At 41.7% G+C, this 26,507-nt stretch overlaps 3 protein-coding genes across 11 annotated transcripts; 1 reads left to right on the top strand and 2 right to left on the bottom strand.

The window, feature by feature from the left end:
• Positions 1–203: 203 nt before the first annotated feature.
• nim1ka (NIM1 serine/threonine protein kinase a) lies at positions 204–11,333 on the bottom strand. 5 transcript variants are annotated; one of them, XM_046387737.1, is made up of 8 exons: positions 11,198–11,327; positions 11,020–11,122; positions 5,052–5,586; positions 4,316–4,684; positions 4,051–4,163; positions 2,515–2,636; positions 2,253–2,399; positions 204–1,776 (listed from the first exon to the last, which is right to left on the bottom strand). In XM_046387737.1, the coding sequence occupies exons 4-8, from the start codon at positions 4,624–4,626 to the stop codon at positions 1,018–1,020; spliced, it is 1,452 nt and encodes a 483-aa protein (XP_046243693.1). In that variant the 5' UTR covers positions 4,627–4,684; positions 5,052–5,586; positions 11,020–11,122; positions 11,198–11,327; the 3' UTR covers positions 204–1,017. The 5 variants fall into 5 exon arrangements, with proteins under 5 accessions (XP_046243693.1, XP_046243698.1, XP_046243696.1 ...); XM_046387742.1 differs by having other exon boundaries at positions 5,251–5,586; XM_046387740.1 differs by having other exon boundaries at positions 5,052–5,499.
• A 1,032-nt stretch (positions 11,334–12,365) lies between these two features.
• znf131 (zinc finger protein 131) lies at positions 12,366–17,942 on the bottom strand. Of its 3 annotated transcripts, XM_046387736.1 has the most exons (10): positions 17,555–17,713; positions 16,935–17,015; positions 16,638–16,779; positions 16,446–16,547; positions 15,763–15,910; positions 15,468–15,576; positions 14,915–15,106; positions 14,407–14,782; positions 14,162–14,292; positions 12,366–13,650 (listed from the first exon to the last, which is right to left on the bottom strand). In XM_046387736.1, exons 3-10 carry the CDS (start codon positions 16,759–16,761, stop codon positions 13,126–13,128), a joined length of 1,707 nt encoding a protein of 568 aa, XP_046243692.1. In that variant the 5' UTR covers positions 16,762–16,779; positions 16,935–17,015; positions 17,555–17,713; the 3' UTR covers positions 12,366–13,125. The 3 variants fall into 3 exon arrangements, with proteins under 3 accessions (XP_046243692.1, XP_046243690.1, XP_046243691.1); XM_046387734.1 differs by lacking the exons at positions 16,935–17,015; positions 17,555–17,713 and adding an exon at positions 17,788–17,942; XM_046387735.1 differs by lacking the exon at positions 16,935–17,015 and having other exon boundaries at positions 17,555–17,712.
• A 3,242-nt stretch (positions 17,943–21,184) lies between these two features.
• LOC124058456 (selenoprotein P) lies at positions 21,185–24,778 on the top strand. Of its 3 annotated transcripts, XM_046387733.1 has the most exons (6): positions 21,185–21,342; positions 21,954–22,184; positions 22,320–22,532; positions 22,641–22,758; positions 22,888–22,993; positions 23,060–24,778. In XM_046387733.1, the coding sequence occupies exons 2-6, from the start codon at positions 21,982–21,984 to the stop codon at positions 23,578–23,580; spliced, it is 1,161 nt and encodes a 386-aa protein (XP_046243689.1). In that variant the 5' UTR covers positions 21,185–21,342; positions 21,954–21,981; the 3' UTR covers positions 23,581–24,778. The 3 variants fall into 3 exon arrangements, with proteins under 3 accessions (XP_046243689.1, XP_046243687.1, XP_046243688.1); XM_046387731.1 differs by having other exon boundaries at positions 22,888–24,778; XM_046387732.1 differs by having other exon boundaries at positions 22,888–23,660.
• Positions 24,779–26,507: the final 1,729 nt, after the last annotated feature.

Raw genomic sequence — 26,507 nt, 5'->3', positions numbered from 1 at the left:
GTTAAAAAAAAAAAAAAAAAAAAAAAACATTCACAACACACACACACACACACACACACACTTGTCATACATGCCATAAAGTATAGAAATAAAAAAATGTTTTGGGACGGGTGAGAGACAAACAGGATTCAGGGCTACAGAATGTAGTAAAGGGTTAAAATTATAAAATACACACAAACACAAAAGCATCAAAAGCTGATGTATTTAAATTTTAAATTTATTTTAATCAACACGTGAGCATTAACATGTAATCGGATAATTAAAAAAACCTAATGAAACTCATACTGAAATTGCCTGAGTCCAAACTGAAAACTGATTTCACCACATGAACAGCTATAACTTTGGTGGTAGGTATATTGGTATTTGGAGCTTAGTAATATTTATTGGCATTTTTAGGCCAAAGGGAAATTAGAGTGAGGTCATTCAGGTCAATCAGTCTTACATCTCATAGAGATACATCACATAAGAAGGTAAGGTGTCACAACCAGTCTGCCTGATTTCATAACATGATAGAAAACTAAGGCATCAAAGAAAAGTGCAATTAAACATTAAAGACACCACATTTCATGTACTGACTGCATGTTTCACCACTTTATCACCACAACGAAATGCTGTGGATTTCTAATGATTTAATTTATGCTACATTGAGTTCTCATGGGGTGGTCCCACAACTGAGCATAAGAAGGGTGTGGACTATAAATATCTGGCCTGCATGACCCCAAGAAAATTTTGTGTATGCCATCTAATCATCATTAAATAAATCAGATTTCATGAGGGATTTGGAAAATGTGCCCATGATTCACTGGCAGCAACATTCTCACAGAGACTAATTTTACGTACTAGAGGAAAGACAGTAAAGTAAGAAAGCCCAGATTTCAGGAGCTGAGTGGGGTTATTTACCATGATTTCAATTTGAACTGTTAGATTGAAAAACACTTTTTTTATTCATAATGAAATACATGCAATCTCATCCCAGATCACAGTCAATTCATTTCCAAAGCAACGGAAAGCATTTTGTCACAGAATCACACAGAGTTTAGATGTGTGCCTCAAACTGCGGTACACTTTTAGTCGCTCCTTTTTACTCGTTGTAGTTGGTCCGACTGCCTTTGTGACTGCAGGCATGCTCTCAACAGCCCGTCTCCTGTGAGCACGGTGTAGCAGGATCCTATACACCCCTGTTATGGAACTCCTGCAGTCTTTCCCCTGGTTGTTGAGGATGTGTTCTGAGGTTATTCCTAGTGTCTCCAGTGCTGCCTTTACCTCCATCTCTTCCTCCATGAGTTCAGATGGTTCGCCCTCTGCCAGGTAGGATGGGTCTAGTTTAAATGGCTCCATGGCACGCGGGAAGTCCACAGGGAGCAGCCACTCACAGCCCATCATCTGCTCCACTGTGCAGCGGTCAGATGGTACGGGTTGGAGGATTCCTCTGATCAGCCTCTGGCATGCCTCTGGCACCCACGAGGGCAAGACGTAGGCCCCATCCAGGATGCATCGCTTCAGTTTGGCCACAGTGTCTGCCCTGAATGGCATGGTGCCTGTCACCATGAAAAACAGCATCACCCCCAGGGCCCAGATGTCAACAAAGATGCCAACATAATGCTCATCCCTAAAGAGCTCAGGAGCCGCATAAGGCGGAGAACCACAGAAAGTGTTCAGGGTCTCACTGCGGCGGCTCAGCGTGCTAAAGCCAAAGTCCCCCACCTTGACACAAGAGCTGCTGGTGTAGAAGACATTTTCTGCCTTCAGGTCGCGGTGGATGATGTTGTTTTCATGCTGTGGTTGACAAGGAGAAATTGCATTATGGAAGTGTCACCTACGTTCACTGTAAATACATAATCCACCAAGGTTTAACAACAATACAGCTTTTCATTAACAATATTATTTCTGTCAAAAAAATTTACAAACTCATTTTGTTTAACGTGGGAGTGTTTGATTCTAGTAGTGAGGATACAGTAAAACTGCCCCCCTTCACTTAAACATGTTTCTTCATGTGGATGTTTGAGCTTCACTGGGCAGAATGTTAGTGCAGAGTTTGACACTTGAAGGCTGTTTTCACAACAACGTGAAGGAGGGGGAAAGTTTCTCTGCATTCATCTTAGATCTTCTGAGTACAGATATGCATACAGATAAGGTAACAGATGATGATGTATTTGCTTATTGCTAATATTTAGGTTACATTCAGACTGAGATTTTATTCTCTCTTACGTTTCTTTAACATACCACTTCAATGTAAACTCATATGTACTGACCATGTGTTTAACAGCAGACAGGATCTGAGCGAAGACAAGCTTGCTTTCAGTGTCAGAGAGTTTCCCCTCTGTAGTAATCTTGGTGTAGAGCTCCCCTCCCCCTGCGTACTCCATCACCAGGTGTAACCGTGACAGTGTCTCCACCACCTAAAGAAGAAAATATACCGGATGTCATCCAGATGTAGGGATCACTGAGAAAACCTACTGGTATCAGAGAAAGTTCATATGTGAATCAGGATGAGAGTGTGTGTGTAAGTCAAACCTCATAGAGGCGTATGATGTTGGGATGGTGTAGTTTCTCCATACTGGAGATCTCTCTGGACAGCAGCCTCTGGGTCTTCTGATCCAGCTTGGTTTTGTCTAGGATCTTTATGGCCACTTTGTCTGGTGAAGCCAAGGAAGAAGATTAAGGTCAGTGATCTGCGACAACACATTTCTACAGAAGAGTCAGTCGTACAGAGAGAAGATAAACCAAAAAAATCTTGTTTGTTCGTTTAAAGAAATAAGATGTTGAGTGTTCCCATTGTGCGTTTCATCATTAACAGAACTCCACGTTTCTGATAGGTGAGATATTAGATGTGTTATGTGAATGCTATATGGAGGTTAGAAAATGTAAGCCTGGTTTCACCTTGCAAACACAGAATTACCCCTGAAGTGACCAGCCTGATGCTCTGCTCTAGATAATTTGATGGAGGATTAGCTGCCCTGAGAAACCAATTTCCTTGATTATGTTCTCTCAGGGGGGTCAATTCTTACTTTTAGTCCTATCTTAGAAAGAAATTTGCTTTTGTAAATGAAGAAAAATTGCTTTTCTCTGTCACATTATACTTCAGACCTGAGCAGATATGGAGGGGTTGAGTCAGGGTGGAGATGAAATATAACAGGGAAACAGAGCACTGAGTTAGCAGCATCACCCTGGAATCAAATTTTACTTTGCACCTTTGAAAATGTGTGGAGAGGAAAGCATAATGCAAGTTTCAAAATGTACGCAATTTTACAGACAGTAAAGATAAAAATACTTCACATATATCATATTCAAACAACTGATATCTTTATTGAATTTAGCTAAATGATTTATAAAGCAAAGTAAAATAGACTTAAGGTAACCGAATACAGAAAAGTTCTGAAGTGGCAAAACGGTGTTGAGATATCTAATTGTGCGTCAGTATGCATTATTCAGGCCGGTTTTAGGCTCCCTTTCAGCCGTGACATAGCTTTCAATAGGAGCATACAAAATGCACCGCAGCTCATATTGTTTTATTGAAAACTAAATGATACCACTTACATGCACCCACACACACACACATAGCATGACATAGAAAGGCACACAGTAAACTACATAAAACCCTAAGAACACAGAGTGCACACACACACACACACACACACACACAGCTACACATTCATCCTCCTCCTCTTTAGCCTTTGATGAGGCATGCAGCAATTTCAGCCGTCGCTAAGGAAACTGGAGATCTCTAATCAATCCATCTGTTCAAGGGCAGCAGACAGTCTGTCTTTCTGTGGCTGAATCAGCCCCATGGCCAGGCACACATCGCCTTGTTGGTGAATTGCTACACGAGGACGCTCTTGTGTCAATGTTACAGCTCCCTGATGGAAACAGTTCATAAGCCAAGTTATCAATGAAATTTAATAAAACTCCAGATTAGAGAGCAAATGGGAGCTTACTTAAGATTTTTGTTTTTAAAAATGAATGTGTTGGTTGTTCAGTAAAAACTATTTATCACTTTATCTTTACAGTGAATTAACGGCTTTATTTCACCAATGTCTTGTAGTTTCTTACCTTTGGTGAGGGCATGAATTCCCAGCTTGACATGAGAAAAATTCCCACAGCCGATCTCTCCTCGAATTTTGTAGAAGCCGATCCTTCTGCCCACTGTAAGCTCACGGACCACCCTGTGACCAGATTAGAGAACATCAGATGTAACACAACGTATTCCTTATGAGATACTACAGTAAAAATTTCTCCTCGTGTCAAGTCAAAAAGCAAACAGAAATACAGTGAATCTTAATAAAAGGAGATTCCTGCATCATCTCTTGACTCCTACCTTTCATCCTGACACATGTCCAGGTTCAGCCTTTCCAGCGGGGTGAGGCGCCGAATGGTGGCTCCCTCATCGTCTGTGTTGATGTCTGAGCTGTCCTGGCGGCTCCAGCGGGTGTACCTTTGACCAGCAGTGACCACAGATGTGCCTCCAATTGAACCCCCGACAGAATCTCCATTGGACTCCCCGGTCTCTGCCCCAGAAACCGAGATGTTCCTGGCAGTGCCTGCTGCCCCCGACCCCCTGCAGCCTGCTGTCCCGGCCCCAGCTTCAGCCCCTTCTGGGCTGCTGTCAGAGGGGCAGACAGCAGTCATCCTGCAAGGGACACCCAGGGTGGCATGGGCTTAGCTCATGGCTGGGACTGGTAAAGGGCTGGATGCACAAAAAAAAAAAAAAAAAAAAAAAAAGTATTATAATATGGCTCATTGTACTGAACTGCATGGTAGGATCTCATAAACTTATTCTTCTTCTTCAAGCAGTACCACATTAACTCTATCTTTCTTGTGAGACTTACAGGCTAAAGTATTAGCACCCATGTTTAGATTGTGAACACAGTAGCTACAGCGTCGTCCTACAGAGCAATACATGCAGAGCAACATCTCCATGATGTGAAATAAAACTGAAGTTAAATAGCTAGCAGCAAGTCAATCATTACACATTATTGTTGTACTGTTATCCATTAAATTACATGCAAAGTAAAAGTTTATATTGAGTGTAATTCACAAAAACTTCTACTTACCTTCATATACGTGAGCCATTTTGAGGATGAATTCTTTCAGTGTCCTTCCCACATAACTATTAAGACAACTGAGTTAACTAATAAATAATATGAATTTTTCAGATGGTTTCCTGTAATTTAGGAAAGCAGAACAAAACCCCCAGTCCATGGACCCAAGTACATGCTGCATCCAAAATTTGAAGCTGTAAACTGTCCTCACCGCAATGGAATATCAGGGAAAATTTGTCTTCTGAAGCTTGGCGCAATTGTAGTCTTGTTGCATCTCAATGATCCACTAGCTGAAGCCTTAGATTTCTTAGCCGCTGAAGAAAAGGTGAGGAGGCTGAAGATCAGAGCGACCTTGCGTTATCGGATTCATGCTCACTGTTGTCTCTGCGGAGGTTTAATGGGCTCTTTTGAGTCTCCAGGGTATAAATAGGCCGCAGGTTGAGGAGGAGGGGAAGAGGACCTGGATGGAGGAGGGGGGAGGTTGGACGAAAGAGGTTGAACAGATGATAGTGTCAGGGTACAGCTACGGGGTGTTTAGTGACACAACCTGGAAATGAGAACAAATCAGAAATAAAAATAGATGTAATTAATGTTTTGATGCTCATTGTAGACCTTCCTTTTTCTTTTTTATCAGCTATTTTTTTTGTGTGTTTTAATGTGTTTTCTTTGTTTTCCCTACTTGTAACTGTGCCACTTGATTAATCATTTTCACAATTTTCAAAATGAAGTCAAGTCAAACATGTGTGTAAACCATGTGTTTCCACCCTCTGTGTGCACATGTCAACACAAGTGCAATATCTGCCTGAGTGCCAGTTAATGCATATTGTAAGTAACTTAATTTAGTGCTTGAGTCCTGTTCCAAGCTCAATGCAGGTTGAGGTTGCCATGAGAGCGAGCCAAAGTTAACAAATCAAATCGAACAGCAAATAATAAACTAATCAACCACCAAGAAGATACTTACAACCTGACTAACCCTTTTCATTTCTAATGGAGAGTGCGAATGATGACAGTCACTATGGGTGGGTGGTACAGTGTGTAGAGGTAGTCAAGTTTGTAATTAGGTGATAATTGCATGCAGCACAGAAAACAAACCTCTAACAACATCCCATGAGCGGGAACCAAAAAGGCGAACAGAGGTGAACCCTGAGTTTGCATTAAACCAGCCAAATAAAATAAATAAATTATGGTGTTTAATTACTCAGAGTACTTCTTACCACCAACAAGAATTGCTTGTGTTGCCGTAGCTCGATAATTAAGACACATAAAGGAGCCACATAATTGCAGTGGATGCTCATGTTGTCCCTGTAGTTAATTTCAATTCAATCAAACAAAAACAGTCCTGGTATCCTAAACTCACTAGCACAATAAATATATACTGATTCCCCCCCCCCCCCCCCCCCCACCACATTTACACTAATAACCTCTGTTTACTCCAGTAAGTTTTGATAAAAACTATATCTGTATCAAAACATAAATTTGTGACTGAATATGTGGTTTATTTTTGGTCTCATCTTTTCCTTATCCTCAAAAGATGACGGAGTGAAGTTGGTTCAAAAATGTCAAGAAATTCGTTTCTGAGGTCATTAAAAGTAATTAATCAAGCTGCTTCAACAAGGTGTTCAGCTGCGTATCGATCATAAAATGACTTAGGCTGTTCAGAAGAAGACGTCATGACTCAACATGGAGAGTGTGTGTGCGTGTAAAGCAGGAGTGTAAACAGTTAATGTGGTGTAACATGGTGTTTTGAAAGATGTTCTCTCATTGGCCTCTATATTCAGATGAATGGATTTATGTTAAAGCTGGCAAATCAAAGCAATTCTCCTTTGTGAGGCCTCCAGTCTCCCAGCTTTCAAACACCTTCCAACGATCGCACCATGAATATCTAAGCATTGATCTTAGGATCTGCTAAGGGACGAGAGGCCTCCACTTTGCAGCACAAAGCGACAAGGCCAGAACACCAGCCTTTTATGAATGTAAATAAAAAGAATGAGGAGGACGACCACGTATGACATAAACATATGAATGGTTAAAGGGGAGCAATAAGAATTTTTATCTGGAAATTTTATTTTTCAAGAGTATGAGAATATTTACTTAATAGCATCACAACTGTAGCATCTCTGTTTTGCAATCTGAGCTTTTCTGTTATTTGTTTTTGGTAGCCGTGCTGGCCACGCATGCATGTCCGTGCATGTGAGTCCCTTTCTGTTCTCCCCGCAGCTGTTTTTCACCTGGCAGCCAGTTAAGAAACTTAATCATACGGGTAAACAGTAGACCGACACTACAATATGGTTACGAAATCATTCCAAGTGAGAAACAGGTTATGCAGTAACATAATTTTGATTCATATTCACACAGGAGCCTGCATTTCAAAGCCAACTAAACTTTCTCATTTTAGAGCGAAACACTACACTGCAATATGGTTCTGAAAACATTTTAAACAAGAAATAGGCCATGCAGCAACATAATTTTGACTCATATTCAGTCAGCACTGCCTAGTTTTACAGTTTTATCTGAGTTTCTTGAGCAGTGTGTGTCCAGATGGGCTTTTTCGTTTCAACTTTGTTCAGTGAAAGACGTGCACATTTGCTTTGGTCTGAGACTCAGGTGCTCTACTGTGATAGCATCAGTGAATGTTGTATATTTAACCTTTAACAGGGAGTACCATGCTGAGTGTAACAAGTTTAATAACCAACTGGACCCATTGATAATTACTTCAAGTGGACACATTGGGTCTATACAGATGAGTTACCCAGATGGCTTTGTGCTTTGCTTCCAGTGGAAAACAGATCTACCTGGTTGCTTGGTGATGGACACTGACTGAGTGTGTTTGTTTGCCTTTTTTTTCTAGTTGAGGATTAGGCATTAACTGGCACTGAGTGTCAACAAAAAGAGCACACGATGCCATGTTTACAGTTATAAAGTGCTGCGCTGAGCCTCAGAGTACCCATGTGTGAGTAAACAGACTAATGGATTTACACATAAACACAAAAACAGACTATAAGAGAGCACTCATGGAAGAATGAGAAACCTCACTAATATGCTGTATCTTGCTCATACATGTCTGATTGTAAACTGAAGCTAAAATTGACTGTTACAGCACTATAAGTCACCACAAATTAACTGGTTAGAGCTTCAGAAAATTGCTTAATTTACTTTTTGCAATCTGCTCCTGGCTCCTTAAAGCTACAAAAAATTAGTGAAAATAAAAGCAAGATTGTACGGAAGGGATGTCTGGAGTACAACTGTGAAGTTTAACAAAGGTATCTATGGTGATGAAGGAGACTACAGAAACAAGCAGATTAAGCGGGTTTCCTCTTCAGGCTGGATGAGCTCCCCCTGTGGACCACCTTCACCCTAGCGATGGAGCTCAGACACCCAGAGGAAGCTGCTGTTCCCTTGCATCTAAAGGAGCCAGTTGAGGTGGTTCATGCATCTGATGAGGAGGGTTCACCAGCACATACATTTGGTAGGAGACCAGAACGTAGAGCCAGAACATACTGGAGGAATATTATATCTCATGTTTCTTGGGAACCCCTCAGGATCCCTCAGGAGGAGCTGAAAGCCTTGCTGGACAGAGGAACGTATAGACTATACTGTGCTCAGCCTGTTGCCACCTGGCCCCTAGACCAGTGGTAGCAAACAGATGGAAAGTTGTATCGAATCCACTCAACTTTTGTGTTTCAAGTTTGGATTACAGAGAGATGTACCGTTTGAACAGTCACTCAATTAAAACATTACACTGATTCCCACAAACAGGTTTATGAGTCTGCAAACAGCCAGTCCTTCATCAGTGAACACTACCAGCCCTGCCAAGTACGAGTCCTTACTCACCAGGCAATCAATCATCTGTCAAACAATCCAGAAAGAGAAGGAGAAGGGTTTGCCTGCTGCACTCCGCTAGCATCAGCAGCCTCTTCACGCGCTCCGACAACGAAAAACACGAGAGCCCATCCAGAGCAGCTGTGGATTAAGAACTACACACTTTTTCCAAAACGCTTGCCTGTGCTTGTAGCAAGGCAAACTAAGAGAACGGAGAAGCTTTGTCTCACGTCGCGAGCTATGAAACGTCTGACTGTAAAAGCTAAAAAGCTGCACTCACTTTACATACATTCCCTCATTGTGTCAGCGCTCGTGTCCCATTCTCTCCTTTTCACCGTCATTATGCATTCAGACACAAAGTGCACGCACGCACGCACACACACACGCACGCACACAGCAAGACCTCTCCACACAAAGCTCCCCAGTGTGTTAATTGAGATGCACGGCTGACAAGAATAAAGAGCTCAACAGTGAAAGAGCCGCGACAATGAACACTACGGGCCTTAGGAACGGCGAGGAAGGCCTCTCTGGAATCTATGGCGCAAATATTTCACATTTCCAAAAAGACAGACTAACCTGTAAACCCCTTCCTTCTGACACACATAACCCGAACCAAAAGCTGCAGGCGTCTGCAGATGAACTAAAACTGCAGCAGTTGGAAATAATTCAAACACAGCTTTGCAAATGGTCAACTAAACTTAATGATAAATAGAAGATGAGAAAGAAACTATGTTACTCTTTTCACCCCTGATTTTATATATATTTTGTTTTGTATCACTGTAGTTGTGAAAAATACATACATACAGCACACACTATTAATCTCTAGCCCTGACAACACACAACATGCCCTACTCAATAGCAGCCAGTACATCTTGGAGAGAGAGAGCGAGAGTCTCTGAGGCCTCAACAAAGTTACCATGACACTGTGTGCCGGGAACACACTAACATAATGCAGAAGACACCGTATACCCTGCACCTGGAGGTGGTCCAAATCAAAACCTATTTTTGGTCATTTATTTCTCCCTGCTTTAAAGAGCCATCTAAGAGTTTATGTTATTCACTGTCAGCGCTTCAAAGAGGTTGGCATCAAAGAAAGAACACATGAAGCACATTGTTTCATGTGCTCTGACTGACTGACCATCAAAAGAATAAAAATCAAGAACAAATTTCATTCAGGCGGATGTAAACAGATCCCAGAAAAGACTATTTTTGCTTGAAAAACATGGAAATATATTCAACTTCTAATCCCACACTGGGGAGAATGATTAAGGCAGGACTGAAAAGATTACTTTTTTTAAAAAAATGCAATTCATTAGCTTTACCTGCTTCACTATTCAATGAGGAACTCACAAAGCTTCCCTTATTTTTTCTTAAACAGGCTAAGACACATGGATCATGCAGCTTAGAGTCACAATATGGAGCGTGCTGGTTCAGTTCAATAAGACATGTAATACAGGGTATCCAAAACTGGCTGCTGAGTCACTCAAACCTCTCCTGCCTCTTTGCTATCAGCAAACACAGAAACCAACGCAAATACGCCAGTCTGTGTGTATATTCACAATAAACAGTTACGGTTTTAGCTTGTTTCGTCTGCTTTTCTTGTAGTCACAGGAAAGTTGTTGTTTTTTTTTTTTATCTCACAAAGGATTGCTTTTATAGTCCGTGAATGTACCTTTGGTGACATCAGCCAAACTATGCTTAAAGAGACGAGAGCCGAGTTATGATGCATACTGCATGCAGACAGACAGACAGACAGACCGTCCATCAGAGTGCAACAGGTGCAGATAAACTCTTCCCTTCTCCGTCCCGATTTCATTTACGATGCGTGCTTTAAAACAGCAAAGGAGATTAATCGGTGAATCGGATCTCCTAAGTTTGTTATCTCGAACAGCGCGCGTGCGTGCGTCACGTGCGTGCTTAGCCGCCAAGTGATGCGCTGCGAGCCTTTTCAGAAGTCGTACGTTGAATTTAACGACTACAATGGAGCTAAATTCTTAAGAAAAACAAATGATTATTAAAGACACGTTATGAGCCTCGTTCTCGGTCCACACGATACGAGCTGTAACCCCTTTAAGAGATTATTCGTCAAAGTGCTACTGAGTCTCCAGCCATGATTTGTTTTGTCACTGTTAGAATTGAACTACCCTTAAAAAACACAAACCTGCTTTGGAATAAATAAATCTTGCAGTGCATCAATGAAGTGACTCGTCTGTCGGTGTTCAATGACAGTCAACAGTTAACATCTTCTCGCAGCAGGCCATTCCCTATGAGCAAGCGAATTTCTCGTTACAACCTCGCCAGTGCAAAAACACCAAAGACGTTACATTTGGGAATCTTACTTGGGTGAATATCGTCAATTAGGCCGTGAAGACAAGCTCTACCGAACTCGCTGTAAAATCATCTTTTTCGGTGGCAGGTGACATTGAGCGCATTGGCTCTGCAGCAGCAGCTGCTACCCGGTTCGGTCTGTTGTGAAGGAAATCCGCTTGACTGGCAGGTGGAACGACCAATCAGCGGCGGACTAAAGGGTCCGCCGTGTATCTCTTATCCAATAAGCAGCCAGAATTATAGCTTCACTTGTGTTCAGGACCACAGGAGCTGTCCGACTTGTGAGGCGGTAGACTCACCAGGTAACCCGACCTGTGTACGTCACGCACCATGGTCACCGACCACGTTATTAGCACAACACAGGTTCATTGTGGGGTCAGGGGACCAGCGGGAGGCCTCAACGGGATTGCAAGAGGGGTCTCAGTGTCAATGTTGTCGTCTGTGAGAGCGAGAGCGCCACTGATGAAGTCCCCCCGTGCCAAAACCTCATCAAACTGACTAAAACACTTAGCGGTCCACTTTCTCGCTTTATCGGGGTCTTTCATTTGCATGTCACTCTCCGCTCCTCTTCAGCGGATGGCGTTTGCTTGTCGTGTCCCAAGTCCCTTTTTTTTGTCAGACCACGTTTTCCAAGGTCAACAATGAACGATGTTGGCCCATGTTGTAAAGAATTTAGTAGAGAAAACGGATGAATGGATTTATTTGGTACTTCAGTGTAATACAGCCTGTTGTCTTTATTTAGTGAGTAACAACACAAACTTTTTTAAACCACTTGGGGGCAGTGGAAACGAGCTGTGGACACATCGTTGACAGCATCCATCTTCAATTGAGAAGTGTTGTCTATTTACATACAGAGCAACTTCAGCGACTATTTTCAGTGTTTTGTTTCAGGCCACCTGATGAAAGTCATCTTCAGCTCTGATTTCCATCGGTGGAAAAACTGCTCCTTTATCTTACCAGCTTGTATGTATCATTTCACAGTGGGTTAACCGGAGCTTTTTCTGATGATAGCTGACTGCTGCGCCTGGAAACGATGCCGATGAGAGCAGAGAGACTGAATCAAAATAGTAAAATAAAAAATAAAAACTCTAAACAATGAGAAGAAAGACAAAAAAGTCTGAGGAGCTAAGGGGAACTGTAGTTGGGCGACCATTTGTGGGATTCATCACTATTAGCAGCTTATTTCACAATTCACATTTAATCCGTTGCAAAGGTAAAAAAAAAAATACTGGTTACAACAGCTTTGTGGAAATAAAAACCAAAATTATGCAGGTATCTTAAACTCGACAGCATTTCTCAATGTATCTATGCCCTCACTAACTTGATTTAATGTTATTAAGATCTCAGTAGATGCATATAAGACTTGTAGCCTATTCTGGAAACTAACTTTGTTCCACATCTGAGTTTTTCCTACAAAAAAAAAACCCACCAAAAGTCAATATGAAAATAAGCTTGAACAAAACTGTAGCATCAGCACTGAAGGACAACAGCGCTACATCTGAGCTGTCAATGAGCTGTGACAGGATCATTTCAATCCTTGTTTTGATAGGTGACAAACTGAAAGAACAAAATCTAAATTTGAGGTAAAAGTAAAGACACACAGAGAAAAAAAAAACACATGAAAACTGATTGCAGAAGCACTGAAGAGTCAACAACAATACAGGATGGCAAACGGCTTTAAAATAAATACAGAATCAGGATGAGGAAATGGCAACATTTCCATAACTCTGTCTATAGCTGAGAGTTCAAGGAGTGAGGATGGCGGGAAACAAACCAGTCAACGTGTTGGCACACAGCAGGACATAGAGATGACATGCTTTATTTTTACACATGCAGTGCTCTTTTTGGAAAATAAAGTTTTTAGCTGCAGGATAATGCAGCCATTCGGGACTGACAGAGTGTCCCACAGGTCATTTAAGACGGAGTTCTTTTCACAGTCTCATACGACCACTGCTTGTTCTGCCTCCGTTACGTTCACAATTTCATCCTCCATCTGTACTTCCACCTGCGAGTTCACTACTTGCTGCCCGTCTACTTCAGTCGTGGTCACATGCACCACCTGGATCTGCACCCCAGCTTGCTTTAATCTCTCCACGTCCTCCTCGCACATCTCGGCCACACCACCGTCCTCCACCACAACCGTCGCGGTCTCCTCCATCTCCATCACATCCACAGGCTCCACTGTGACGTGTTCCACCTGGATTCCATCATCAAGCAGGACAGTTTCGGCTCCTTCTATGCTCTGTGTGGCGATGGCGAGGGCGGCAGCGGCTGCAGAGTCAGTGATGACCACTTCCTCAGTTGACTTGTCATCAGTGGAATGGATGAGTTTCAGGTGGGCCTTAAGGTCTTTTGGGTGTGTGAACCACATGTCACACATGGTGCAGTGGTTGGGTTTGACTCCTGTGTGGCTCACAAGATGGTCTTTGAACTGGTCCCAGCTGTTGAATACACTGCTGCAGACCTGGTGGATGAAGTGGAGGAGAAAATAGTATGTCGCCATCACAGAATAAAACAGAGGGCCATCAGCATTCTCTCCTCTGAGTAACACAGGAAGCAAACTGATAAAATAAGATTCACTAGGTGAGAGAGACAACCCCTTGGAAGATCATAAGATTAATCAATTAGTCAACTGAAATATTCAAGAACTGGAATTTGACTACATTATACAATCAGCTGCAGAATATTTTTCCATTAATGAAGTCCTTACAGCTGCATGCATGGCAGCATCTTCATTTCCCACAGTGAACCACCAGAGTAAGAGACTGTATGACAGTACATCAGAACATAGTGTTAGTACATTACTTAATGATTAAGTCTGCACACTAACGGAGGCATATACCAGATGTCTTTCTGCATTAAGTGAATAAAAATATTTACAGAATTGTGAAAAAAAATACTGGGATATTCTTTTTTCTGAAGACACTGCACTGGGAGGGAAATGCTTGATGGACCAGATTCTGGACAAACTGTACCTGGCATTCATAGAGTTTCTTGCGTCCTTTCTTGGCTCCAGCCCCATTCTGACAGGCTGCCATATGGCACTTCAGTGTGCTGTTCCTAGCAAATCGTTCATGGCAATCTGGACACTCATAAGGTTTTTCTCCTACAGAGAGGCATACAAAGCCAAGCAATAAGTCAACATTACATAATTACGAATGTACTGAGTTGAGTATTTTGCATATTGAGAAATTTAAACACAACCACTTATCATTCTCACCAGTGTGCTTCCGCAAGTGCTCCTTAAAGTGGCCGAAGTGGTCAAAGTGCTTTTTACAGTATTCACAAACATGCACTTTCTTCTGCGGTTTCTGGTTTCGAGACAGCTCTTCTGCATCGAAATGAAATGTACTGATGTGCTGCTTCAGGGCACCTTCCCGCGTGTAGGCTTTACCGCAGTGATTGCACACATGGGGTTTTTCCAGTGAGCCCAGGTGTGTTTTCAAGTGCTGCTTGAGATGGTAGTACAACTTGAAGGTACGGTCACATTTGTTACAGCGGAACATGTTGTCCACTTGGGAAATCTGGACCTCTACAACCTCGACGTTCTCCAGAACTTTGGATGCAGTCACCGTTTCCTCTTGATACACCACCTCCTGCCAAGCAGAACCACAGGCAAGCACAAGTAAATCCTATCACATCTAGAATACTTATTGAATGTCCATAATTTACCCATTAATAAGCCAAAAAACAACTTAAATCGGTTTGTACAATACAACTAAACATACCTCTTCTATTCCTCCCTTCTTGATGACCTGAAGTGGAGATTCCCCTTGCTGATACTTGCTGGTTATGTCAGCAAGAAGAGCCAAAGCAGAGTCATCGGACCCCGCCTGAGCATTCTTTGCTGCATCAACCACCTCCTCTAGTCCAGTCTCCTCCACCTCAATGGCCCCCTCCCCTATCACCTCAATCTCCACCTGGAGAGCATTGAAGACATTCAGTCTCGACAATTACATGCGTGAACAAAGTAAGGGTAAGTTTTCTTTTAATTCTGTACAGGTTGTCAAAAGAATCGAGGTAATGATATTTTTCAAAACATATTTGAAATAATACAAGCATTAATTGTACTGAAGCCATAAAAAAATAGGTAGATTCTTTTTAATATTGGGATTGTACTGGAGACAACTTTAAATTTTAAAAATTTTAAATTTATCCTTGCATGCTTTGCACCCTCTATATCCTGTTTGCTGCTATAACACTGCAATTTCTCAGTAATGGGACTAATAAAGGATTATCTTATCTTATCTTAAATTCCACAATCAATCTAACCATACTGACCTGTTCCCCTTCCACTGAAGGGAGGGTTTCTGTAATCACATTTGTTGTCTCAGCAATCTTCCTCTTTTTACCTTTGCTCTTTGCAGTCAGTGAGGGGTTGTCACTTATCCTACAAGAGAAAACGAGTTCTTCTTGGGAGACATGTTTAAGAATGTTTAACAACATTTTTCCTAAGGAGGAATAACACTAATTCACCTCATAAAACGCTTCACCACTACTACAATGTAAATGACACGATTGAAATTCTTATAGTGACACAAGCAGCGATAGGCGACAGGTCAGATAAATGTCTTACTTATTGTTGTTGAGCGCTTTGATGGCTTCTTGCATCTGGAGGTATTCAGCAGCCTTCCAGACATCATAGGCCTCCTCTTCTCCAGCTACAGCTAGTGTTGCTGTGTATGTGAACTCCATCAGATGGCGAAAGGCTGTGTTACTCACTCCTGCAAATGTAGTATGTAGCACAGTGATTACTACCAAACTAACAATGTTTGGTAACACATATGGTTCTAATATATATTGCCATATTAAGATTTTACTTTTTAAAATAATGAGTTGGTCACATTTTCATAGCTCTGGTCATTGTTCTTATCAATTATAACATATTAATCGGGAATATGATGATTATTCTACAAGTAGCAACAGTAACGCAAGCAATACATGCGTTCAGACAATAAGACATGTTCTAAACTAAATTTTATCAAATTTCTTTTAACCACTTATCTGGCAGGAAAATATATGGCAAATGATCGGTTATATTCAGGATTTGCAAAACTTCATGTAGACACAACTGAAGTCATTACAATGACTGCAAACCGACCCAGGAACTACCTTTCTCTGGACAAGTAGTTTGTGTAATAACCTTAAAATCCATATTGTCCACATCCACATCACTTACAACTAAGTAGTCTTTCCTGTAACTGAGGAGCTGTCTGACCACCTTTTTTTTTCCATAAAGTTATCTGAAGCACAGAATACCTTCTATCTCAACCAGTGGCTCCTGTGTAAAATCCTGGAAGAACTTATGGAAAAACTGACTGCATGCTGCCAACACTGCTTTATGGGCTCTGAACTGGTGTCCTGCAAGAAACAAAAGACATGCAAATAGAAACAATGCTCAGGAATTTCACCAAGATATCATACAGATGACCTATAAAGGATACTTCTTACCATCCACAATCAAGGTGATGTCTGTGAACTGGTCCAGCTGTCGTTGTTCATTAAGTTTGTCCATCATGACTTTGTAATGTGCAGGGTACTCATTGCCTCCATCCGCCTCCACCTCAGCCGCCATTATCGACCTTATCCCTCTCTGCATGAAAAAGAGGATGACCGATATACAATTCAGTACTGTTTGAGCCACTCTGAGTTAACCGGACTCCTGGTTACAAATTTCTTGTACTTCGATGCATTGTTGAAAACAAAAAAACCTGATTTTGAGAATGGCTGACATCAGAAACAACTTACTTAAGAAAGCAAAATCACAGCTGAATTTCTCTTTCAACACATCTTTTTCCACCTAAAATCACTTAGTGGTGATGAACAAAACTGAAAATAAAATTAGCACAATATTTTAAGCAGACTGTTGACTGTCATTTTCATAACACATAAGCAAAAATCTAAGAAGATTGTGTGAACAGTGAATACAACGTTTGAAAGCACAGCCAGCAGACCTGCAACCGATCAACCACTGAAATGGGCTGAAACAATGTGGAATTATCTGAAAAGGGCTTCACAGCGCAACAGTATTATACAGAACGAGGAAATCAAGATGAGGGGCCATCGCATACAAAACCGCATTTTGTCCAAACCTGGATACACGCAAGTCTTGCCAGAACTCCGAAACAAAGTGTACAAATACTAAAATCACGTTTCTCAAAATATTCCTGACTTGCCACTCGAGGGGACGAGTATATAATTCAACCAATGTTCCAACACATGGTTGCTCATTTGGCTAACGTCAACAGCTTTGCTAGAGATGCTAACTGAAGTTAGCAAAGATCCTGTTACAATCCTGTCTCCACACGGAAGAACAAAATAAGTCATTTAACATGCTCTATAATACATGCAACCAAAGTCCAACTTACCAGGACTGGGTATACACATGTAATGGTTTCGATATAGGAACATTAAAGAAATAAGCACAGTACAAGCCCAGAGTGCTGCTGGTAACGGGCCTCTTACTGCACTCGCCATTTCGCGTTTGACTATCAACATTACGTCATCAAACCGCGCATTAAAATACACTTTTCCCAGACAGATTTCCTGATTTTAACCGCAATAGATCCAAATACGCGTCAAAAACCATCGATATACATACCCCAAGTTTGGTTACGCTGCTTCAGAAAGTTGTTTTGCGATAATATTTCCCTCGACGCATGTACGACTGTTCTACTCTCGTTGCTCCAAAAAGGGCGGTCGTTCAACCCTCAGGCCTCGGATTCCCAGAAAGCCTTGCGACGTCAAGGACGCCACTGGCGGTTGCTTAGTGACGAGGGTGCGTGACAAGTGTTTACATGCATGTCCTTTTAATCTATACTTTTATCTACACTAAATACTAGAAGTCAAGCAAGCCAACAGTTACCCAAAAATGGAAGTTTATTCAGATTCAGTTCATACCACATCTTTATCTTCAGTGTAGTTAACAGTGAAAAGAAATCAATGTCTCTTACCTATCAAAATAAAAGACTAATGTTTATGTTGTTGTTGTTTCACTGTTATTGGTAAGCAGTAGGAGAAGAAATATTGAGCTCTACACCTATGTAAAGGGATCCATACCAGACAATATCACAAAATATACTTCAGCTATGTATATTTCCATGCCAATGAAAAAAATTATTATAAAATATAGAAAAAATGATCCACTGTGGCCACAAGCAGGGCTGTGAAGTCAAGGGCACTTATCTTCTGACTGTCCACCTCAGGGGTAAATTCAGCCTTCTTTTTAGATGACCTAACACTCCCTGTGTTCAGTTTTTCCTGATGTCTGGTAGCAACCACCATTCACTGTTGCCGCATGAACTGGACTGAGAACACAAGTTGGCACTGTGAGCACAGTGGTGGGACTATGACCTAACAGGCTGTCTACTAGCAAGTTCTCAGTATCCTCTGACTCTGGATTAACTTCCTGAATAGCCTGTCCTGTCTTCCTTGGCAAGTACTAAAGTAAGCAAGTAAAGGTGGGATGCAAGTTAAAAATACATCTCTAGTTGATATGATAATTGATTAAACTGAAAAAATAACAGTGAAAGGAAGAACAAGTGTGTCTAGCAGAAGGCTGGAAAGAGGTGGCCTATCTTCATCTAAAAACCTTCACGCTGTTGGTGCTGATGCTGTGAATTGCATCCTCTGCATAGATCAGCAGAGCAGGTGACTGACTGGAGATCTTCCATAAGGCACTACTGGAAATTTAAGCTTTTGGCTCTGTTGTACACAGCTATCACAGCTGACTGTCTCTTGGCATCCTCTGGTGTTGTGATGCATCGTAGTCTGAGTACCAGCGACTGTCAGGCTGTGACCTGAAATTCAGTAAAAAATTTCATCTGCCAGAGATGAGGTCCAATCAGTAATCTCCTTGATAAAGGGGTGCATTGGGGGAGGAGATAGCAAGCGGACGGGTGTAACTACTGCCATCACCATGATTTTTTTCATTTATTTTTACTTTTATTTATTTATTTTGTTTTCCTGGATTTGTGTAAAGGCATTTGATTCAATTGTCATACATTATACAAGCACTGCAAATTTTATATGGTCAAATAGAAAATACAGCCATTTGAAAATAAATTAAAAATTGAACATGTAGAATAAAGAAAGGTTCAAAGTACAAATTATGATGCAATGAATAATTGAAAATACTGCATAGGAACGACTCTCCCTTTCTGTTTACCCAGACTTCCACTACAACACAACCAGCTGATCATATCCAGAAATTCTCTGATGATGCGGACATCATTGGACAAGTATTCTTTATTTTTCTTTATTTTGTTATTATTTTTTTTTTCATTTATTCTTTTATATCTTTTTTTATACCTTTTCTGTCTTGTCCTGCTGGCTGCTGTAACGACCAAAATTCCCTTCAGGGGTCAATAAAGTGTCATCTTATCTTATCTTATTATCAGCTTTGAAAAAACTGTACATAATGGGTCATCTGTTACCTTACAACCATAGGTTGTAAACCAAAGGTTTACAAGACATTGTACTAATATCTTTTGTGTCATTTTAGTGTGGATGAATCGTATCATTTCATATCTACTGAACCTCATTGACATGCACTTTTTTATGTAGGTCAGTGTGCCCTGATAAAGAGCGTGTGTTACCATACCACAGGCCTACACTGTAAATAAGTAACAGTCGGTGAGAGAACAAGCAAGTCCCGGCAGGACACTCAAAGTAACTTATCATGCTGTGCTGTATCAGCTGACCGCCACACCACAGTCATATCTAACTGTGCTGATCAGGTGGTTTTATAAGACACTGTTAATTACATTTACTTAGTGCACTGATGAATGTTTTCTGCTGCACCACAGCCTCCACAGGTTTTTGTTCTAGTCTGTTTGTATTTAGGTGTCCTTAGAAATTTCAAATTTTAACTTAGTTTGTAATTATGAGGTCACTTGCGATGCTCCCTTTATGGTTTGTATATGCTGTTTGTGTATTCTGACAGCAAAGTACATTACCAACTGTTACAGAATATTCTACCACCAAGTCAGTTAACTTCGCTTCAGTGTGCGGTTTAAGTGTTCCTGTCAGAACCCCTGATAACTAAATTAATCGTTGGACTTTGCTTTGTACAACCTCAGTTATTGAAATTGTGAGAAGTTACAGTGCTGACTGCAGAAATATACAGGAAGTGGACACAGTGGCAAGCCCAACCCAACGACACTGCAAAGTGAAGTCTCAAAATCACCATGGATGAAAATGAACACTTTTTTTGTTCAACCACCACATCACTGACCTTCCACCTTAGTGATCTCTTATCATTGCTGTCAACATTCCAAACAACACGGCCCACATCTGCAGATACATAACCACACCTGCCTGATTAGACTTTGAGACCATTTACAGCTTTTTCTATACTTTTTAATATACTAATTTGGTAAGGTGCCTGAAACTGTAAATTAGTTCCAGCACCTGACAGATTTTAAATATTCAGCTCAATGAGCTAAATCCCCCTCTTTTTTCTGTTTAGTTACACATTCTTTGACCAGCCCTGAACTGGAATAATACCATGTGTTCACAATACTATACAATATTATACTGTGCCCTGTTGAACTTTTCCTAATTTTTTACTCTGTGTGTATTAAACTGCATGACACTTTCTTTTATAATATACTTCAGTTATTCCACTTGTGCATGCTGAATGAGTCCTGTCTAGCTGTGTTTGTGTGGACCTTGCAGAAACATGACACTGACCAAAGTCCCGCCCTCTGTCCTCTTTCACTTCCCTTCTCTGCACTGAGAGTAAAAAACAGAACTGAACGATGTTATTCCATGTACTTAGAGTCTCACAAGACACCTCAGTAATAAACTTCTCACAGCGTAAAAGCACATTTTAATTTGCAAGGCAATGCAGGCACTATCTCCAGAGCTGAAATACTTCAACACAATACTACAAGAGATGACTTATTCTCATTGCTACGAAACGTTTTCCGTTAAAAAATGTTTATATCCTGTCAACAAGGGGATCATGCACTGTTTAACCTGAAAAAGTGCAGGCATCAGCATGCAGCTGGGGCTGAACTTTGTCCTCCATCCAGACAGAAAACAACAGGCAGAGTATAAAAGGGGAGAGCAGGGGAGGAAGGGACTTGTTTTTGTTCAAGGAGTTGAAGCAAGGCAGAGCTGAGCAGAGAGAAGATAACTTTATAACCAAACGGTAAGTGAGAGAATTCACTACATTTTAAAACATATTCATTGGCGTTTCCTTTCACTGCTACGACAAATAAATGGATAAATGCTAAAACACATGGTATTAGTGCATTTCGCAATACAAATGTTTTCATTTTGTATGCACCGTTTTGAGAGCATACAGCAGCTCACAGACCATTTTCCACATAAATGAACCTTTCTGCCTCTCATTTATGAATTAATATGGTGCAGAAAATTTACATGTTACACTTTTACATTTAAACGCGCTTCATGTTCGACTATATGCTGTTCATCGTGTTTAACAATATGACCCTCGTATGCGTATTCGTCTGAAAACATCGCAAGCACCAATTCAAATAAACTGCTTTGTTAACTCTGGTCTTTGGGAGTCTACTCTCCGTTACTTTATCCATTCCAGTGAGCACTTGTGTAAAAAGAGGCAACAGTTTGGGATGATTCCTAGGGAGAATGAAATCATGATAACACTTCTCTGACCTTTTGTACAATCCTATCACTTTTGTATGCTGAGTTTGATCAACATCCAATGTAATCTCCTCCCTCTTTCCCCAACTTCTCCCTCCTCCCCACTATAATCTCCTTCTTCTTTGCGCTCGGAAGACTGGGGCAGTGAGGAGGCGCCACGGGGATGTGGGCGTGCCTCAGTCTGCTCGTCACTCTCTGCCTGCTCCATGGGGGCGGTGCAGAGAGTGACGGGGGCGGGCCTCGCTGTCAGCTGTCGCCAGCCTGGAAGATCGGGGAGGTGGATCCGATGAGGGACGCAATGGGTCGTGTGACGGTGGTGGCCCTTTTACAGGCCAGCTGTTTGTTCTGCTTGGTGCAGGCTTCCAGGTACGTGGTCATCACACGATAGGCAATATCCACCTTGACTTCTTTTTTGTGCACTGACCACTTTCATTCAAGTAAAAAAGTTGCTTTGCAACTGATTTTTAAACTTGTGGTCTCTGATTTCCCTCATCTGAGCAGGATGGATGGCCTGCACCAGAAGCTTGAGAATCAGGGTCTGAAGGATGTGGTCTACATGGTCGTTAACCACAGGGGGGAGCAAGCACAGCGCCTTCACCCCCTGCTGGCACAGAAACTGTCAGAGAACATCACTCTCTACAGACAGGATGTGCAACAGCCTGATGTCTGGCAGGCGCTCGGGGGGGAGAAAGATGACTTTCTCATTTATGACAGGTTTGTTACTTGTAGTAGACAGTTCATTCATATTTTGTAAGAAAACTCAGGGGAAAATATTTTTCTTTTTCTTTCACTCACCTTGTTTTTCTATCCCTTCACAATCAGGTGTGGCCGTCTCACCCACCACATTTCACTTCCTTACACCATCATTGGACAAGGTCATGTGGAGAGTGCAATCAGAGAAACCTACTGCAGACGCATCTGTGGCGAGTGCACATATGAGGTATAGACCACATATATCTGAAAGAAAATACATTATTTTAAACAAACAAGTATTATGATTGTAACATATTTATGTCAAAGTCAAGCTCATCTCTTCTTGCTCTTTGTCCATTTCTCAATGTTTCCTCAGAGCATTGAAACCCCAGAGGAGTGCAAAGATAAAGCAGATGCACAACCTGACACAGACGGAATCCCGCCTGCAGAGGAAGACACCAGACATAGACACCATCATGGACATCACCATGGTCATGGCCACAGACAGGATAATCATGGTTTCCATCCCCGTGGCTTTGGCCATGGACGTGATCACAACCACGGTCATCATCACGGAAGTCACGATGGCCATGGCAGTGACCATGGACAAAGTCAAAGTCATCAAGGTGGTGTTAGACACCAGGGGCATGAGCAAGATGTTGATGTATCTCAAAGGCAACATCATTTAGATTTAGGCCAGATGCAGCAAGCTGCACACATGCACCACATGCCACAGGTGGCCCATGGAGCCCCTGTGAGGCCTTGAGCACCAGAGAAGGCTAGGTGAAAATCAAAGCACAGCTGACAGTGGACAGCAGGCTCTGACAATGAGGCCTCTCCTAAAGTCAGCTGATGCTGACACTGACGCAGGCTGTTTGGTGAGGCGGGGAGTGAGCAGCCAGTCGGTCTCTGACACTGTGATGAGGCGCTGCCCGCCTCCTGACAGTGACACGGGCTGATAGGTGAAGCAGCCAATAACGTTAGGGAGACCTGACAGTGACGCTCACCTCCTGCTGACTGACAGCAGCCTCAGCCAGCCCAATGAGCCTGACCCCAAGGTGCAAGCTGAGGATGAGAGCAGCTGTAAGCTGGCTCTGATATCAGCTTCAAATTAAGACCAGAAACACCAGGGGCCAAGAGCTATTTTTACCAACAAGTATTACCCTGGGAGAGGGCAGGGCATCCCTGACACCATGGGGTAGACGAACAGGTCCAACATAGCACTGATAAAGACAAAATGAGGTAGATAAACACACGACCAAAACATGGTATTGACAGCTTGTTAACTCCTAACATTTGGCAACAGATATGCAAATAATAGAAAAATCTACATCACATTTGACCTGCCTCAGCATGTCTGTCAGTGGCCTGCTCTCGTCCTTTCTCAGGAGTGTATGTGGTTGTCATGTTCATAAACTGCCTCTTCCAGTTTGCTCTCTCCATCCACAATGAAACCAGATGCGGAAACTATGCCCTAGTGGCGTCTGTTTGAAGTCAGGCAGGAGAGAGAGGAGAGGGCAGTTCAGGAACATGATACACACTTAAAACCTTTCAAAGTTCAACATCAGAGGATATTTGAAGGAAAAGAAAAAAAACACATTAAATGTGCAAATACTGCACAAGAAAACAAATGACCAAGGAAGCATAAAAGACAATACTATTACAGCACATCCGATTCTGTGAATTAGGCAACTGCCAGAAATCTTTTTTTTTTTTTTTTTTTTTTTGGGGGGGGGGGGGGGACCTTAAAGCACTGGAGTATAAGTTTTAAAATACATTTAAAAGCAAAGAAAATTTTATACCAGTGCTGTGTTTGTCTTTAGAGCGTGCTACTCATCATCATTCTTGAGCACATATAACAGCGTTATTACCGCGAATGACTTTCTTTTTTGTTTTGTTGATTCCACATGCTTAAACGTAGATCAGTTGTATCTTTTACCACAAACATACACTTTTTGAATGTTGAGTACTTGACTTACAAGTATCGGTTTCTATTCTTTGCATTCACTGGATTTCTTATGTAGATTGCAAATTGCACACATTTATACAAGGCTTACTCACAAAAAAGGGTATAGTGTTTAGTAAAGGTCAAGGAGGAATAGAAGAGCGAAGCAATGAATGACTGCTGAATACACTCTGTACTTAATGATGGCATCTGTGGAAACATGACAGTCACCCTGAAAACCCGATGCTTGCACAGAGAACTGTATTAAGATTGTCAAACATGAAAAGTGAGAGTTGAATAAAGATGGTTGGGTTGCTTTTTTTTAGTTTGCTCTGTGTATGTGTGTGTGTTCTTGTCTATTTCAAAACATAAAGGCTGACTGTGAATGTGTACAGTACATTTAAGCATACTGACTGTCTGTGCTGTGTCAGAGGAATTGTGGGGTCTGCTGTGGATTGTATGTCCGAGGGGCGGGACTCTTGGTGGCATTTGGCAACTAGTCTGCACGTGCCTGATAGGACGGATGCATGTGACTTACTCAGAATCCTTTCAAAAGAATGATATTTGTGATCTGCACCAGGTCATTTACGTTCAACAATACACAGATCTTATTTCTGTATGGCCTGTATGTTGTTAAGTGGTTTTCACCAACGTGTTCTGGAGTAAATTTATGTACAGCGTGTTGTCAGCAGAGGGCGATGGAAGTCTACACAATAAAACACCACCACAGTCTCAATAGCTCACTGGTGAGTTTACTGATAGAGCATGTCCTCCCCACTGACCTCATACTGGCTTAGCACTTTGAGAACTCCGCCCAAATGAGCCTAAATAGAGTGCCTCTTCACTTCAAATGATCAACTAAAGTCGCTTGTTTATTCTGATTCATTTTTTCAGGTGTCCGCGTATTAGCCGTCTTTCCGTCTTTTTTCCCTGTCACACATGTAAAAACAATTTCAGCTCCACTGGTTTGGGCTTTCCTGATTTTGCAAGCACATGAGCAACACATAGGCCTGCATCACATGTCCAGGAGTGAAAGGGACAAAAGCGAGCTCCAGTCATTTCAGAAAACGCTTTCACTTTAGTGGAACTCATTTCAACATGGACAAAACAAAATCCATCCTATTTGGTGAATTGTAGATTATGCTTTTGTTCCTCAACCATACAGCTGGTTTGTGACATATATGCATGCACAAACTGTAGATTGATGATATGCTTTTTGTGTTGGTTATGCTCATGATAGACTGCAGAGTTACAGAAAACACAATAAGGAATAGCTTTAATTCTATTCATTCTAGTTTCTGCCTTTATTTAGAATGACTGTGATGCATGTGATATTAACAAAGGAACCATCACTGAAAGAAGCACCTAGAGCTCATCTTTTCTATGCTTACACTTACATAGTGATGTCAACGCCTGTTGAACGCCTGAGAAATTGTCTTCAAGGCTGAAAGCGCAACACCCTCTGCTCAGTGTAATGTATCTGAATTGCCTGTCGGACTGTGTGCCTGAAAAGGTCAACAAGCAACCAGAGGTAATAAATTAGGCCGAGGTGGACTGCTTGTGTGGGCGTAATTGGGCTGAAGATCCAATACAGGGGAACAGTGACTTATGGGTAATTACCTGCAATGTCCTGAGACGAAGAGCTGTGAGTGGCTGTCTCTCTGATTCAATCAGCCCCACACAGAGCAGCGCAATACACAGCCTCTGTCTTAATTGTCCGATATGCTTTCTCCACAATGCACGACTGTTTCTGGAGCCTTTTCCTCTCCGCTTAGTGCAGCAGAGAGCTAGAGAAACAGAGAGAACCACACACCTGTGAACTCATTCACACACACACACACACCACAAAGTGCTTCTGTGTAGTTCACAAACACAAAGTACACACTCTCCACCCTACAACCACCACATAATTCTTATTTTCCCCTCTCTCAGACACTCATGCACAAATCCATCTGAGGTCTTGTGAACAGAATTTGTTGAGTTATCTTTCAAATGGGACTGAGATTATAACCTGTCACAAGATCTTGATAACTCGGTGAAATGTAATTTGT

This window comes from Scatophagus argus, chromosome 4 (assembly GCF_020382885.2).
Source record: "Scatophagus argus isolate fScaArg1 chromosome 4, fScaArg1.pri, whole genome shotgun sequence".
Classification (NCBI taxonomy): Eukaryota; Metazoa; Chordata; class Actinopteri; family Scatophagidae; genus Scatophagus; species Scatophagus argus.
Note: the sequence above shows the minus strand (reverse complement) of the source record. Positions and strands in the feature narration are given on the sequence as shown.

Bases quoted from the DNA above. Each gene is read 5' to 3' on its own strand.
- nim1ka (XM_046387741.1), bottom strand. From the start codon at position 4,626: ATGACTGCTGTCTGCCCCTCTGACAGCAGCCCAGAAGGGGCTGAAGCT. The intron at 2,637-4,050 runs GTAAGAAACTAC...TGGCTTCACCAG, and splicing joins AATTCATGCCCTCACCAAAG to ACAAAGTGGCCATAAAGATC. The intron at 2,400-2,514 runs GTTTGACTTACA...TTTCTTCTTTAG, and splicing joins ACATCATACGCCTCTATGAG to GTGGTGGAGACACTGTCACG.
- znf131 (XM_046387734.1), bottom strand. From the start codon at position 16,761: ATGGCGGCTGAGGTGGAGGCGGATGGAGGCAATGAGTACCCTGCACAT. The intron at 16,548-16,637 runs GTAAGAAGTATC...TGTTTCTTGCAG, and splicing joins CATCACCTTGATTGTGGATG to GACACCAGTTCAGAGCCCAT. The intron at 15,107-15,467 runs GTCAGTATGGTT...AATGCTCTCCAG, and splicing joins CTTCAGTGGAAGGGGAACAG to GTGGAGATTGAGGTGATAGG.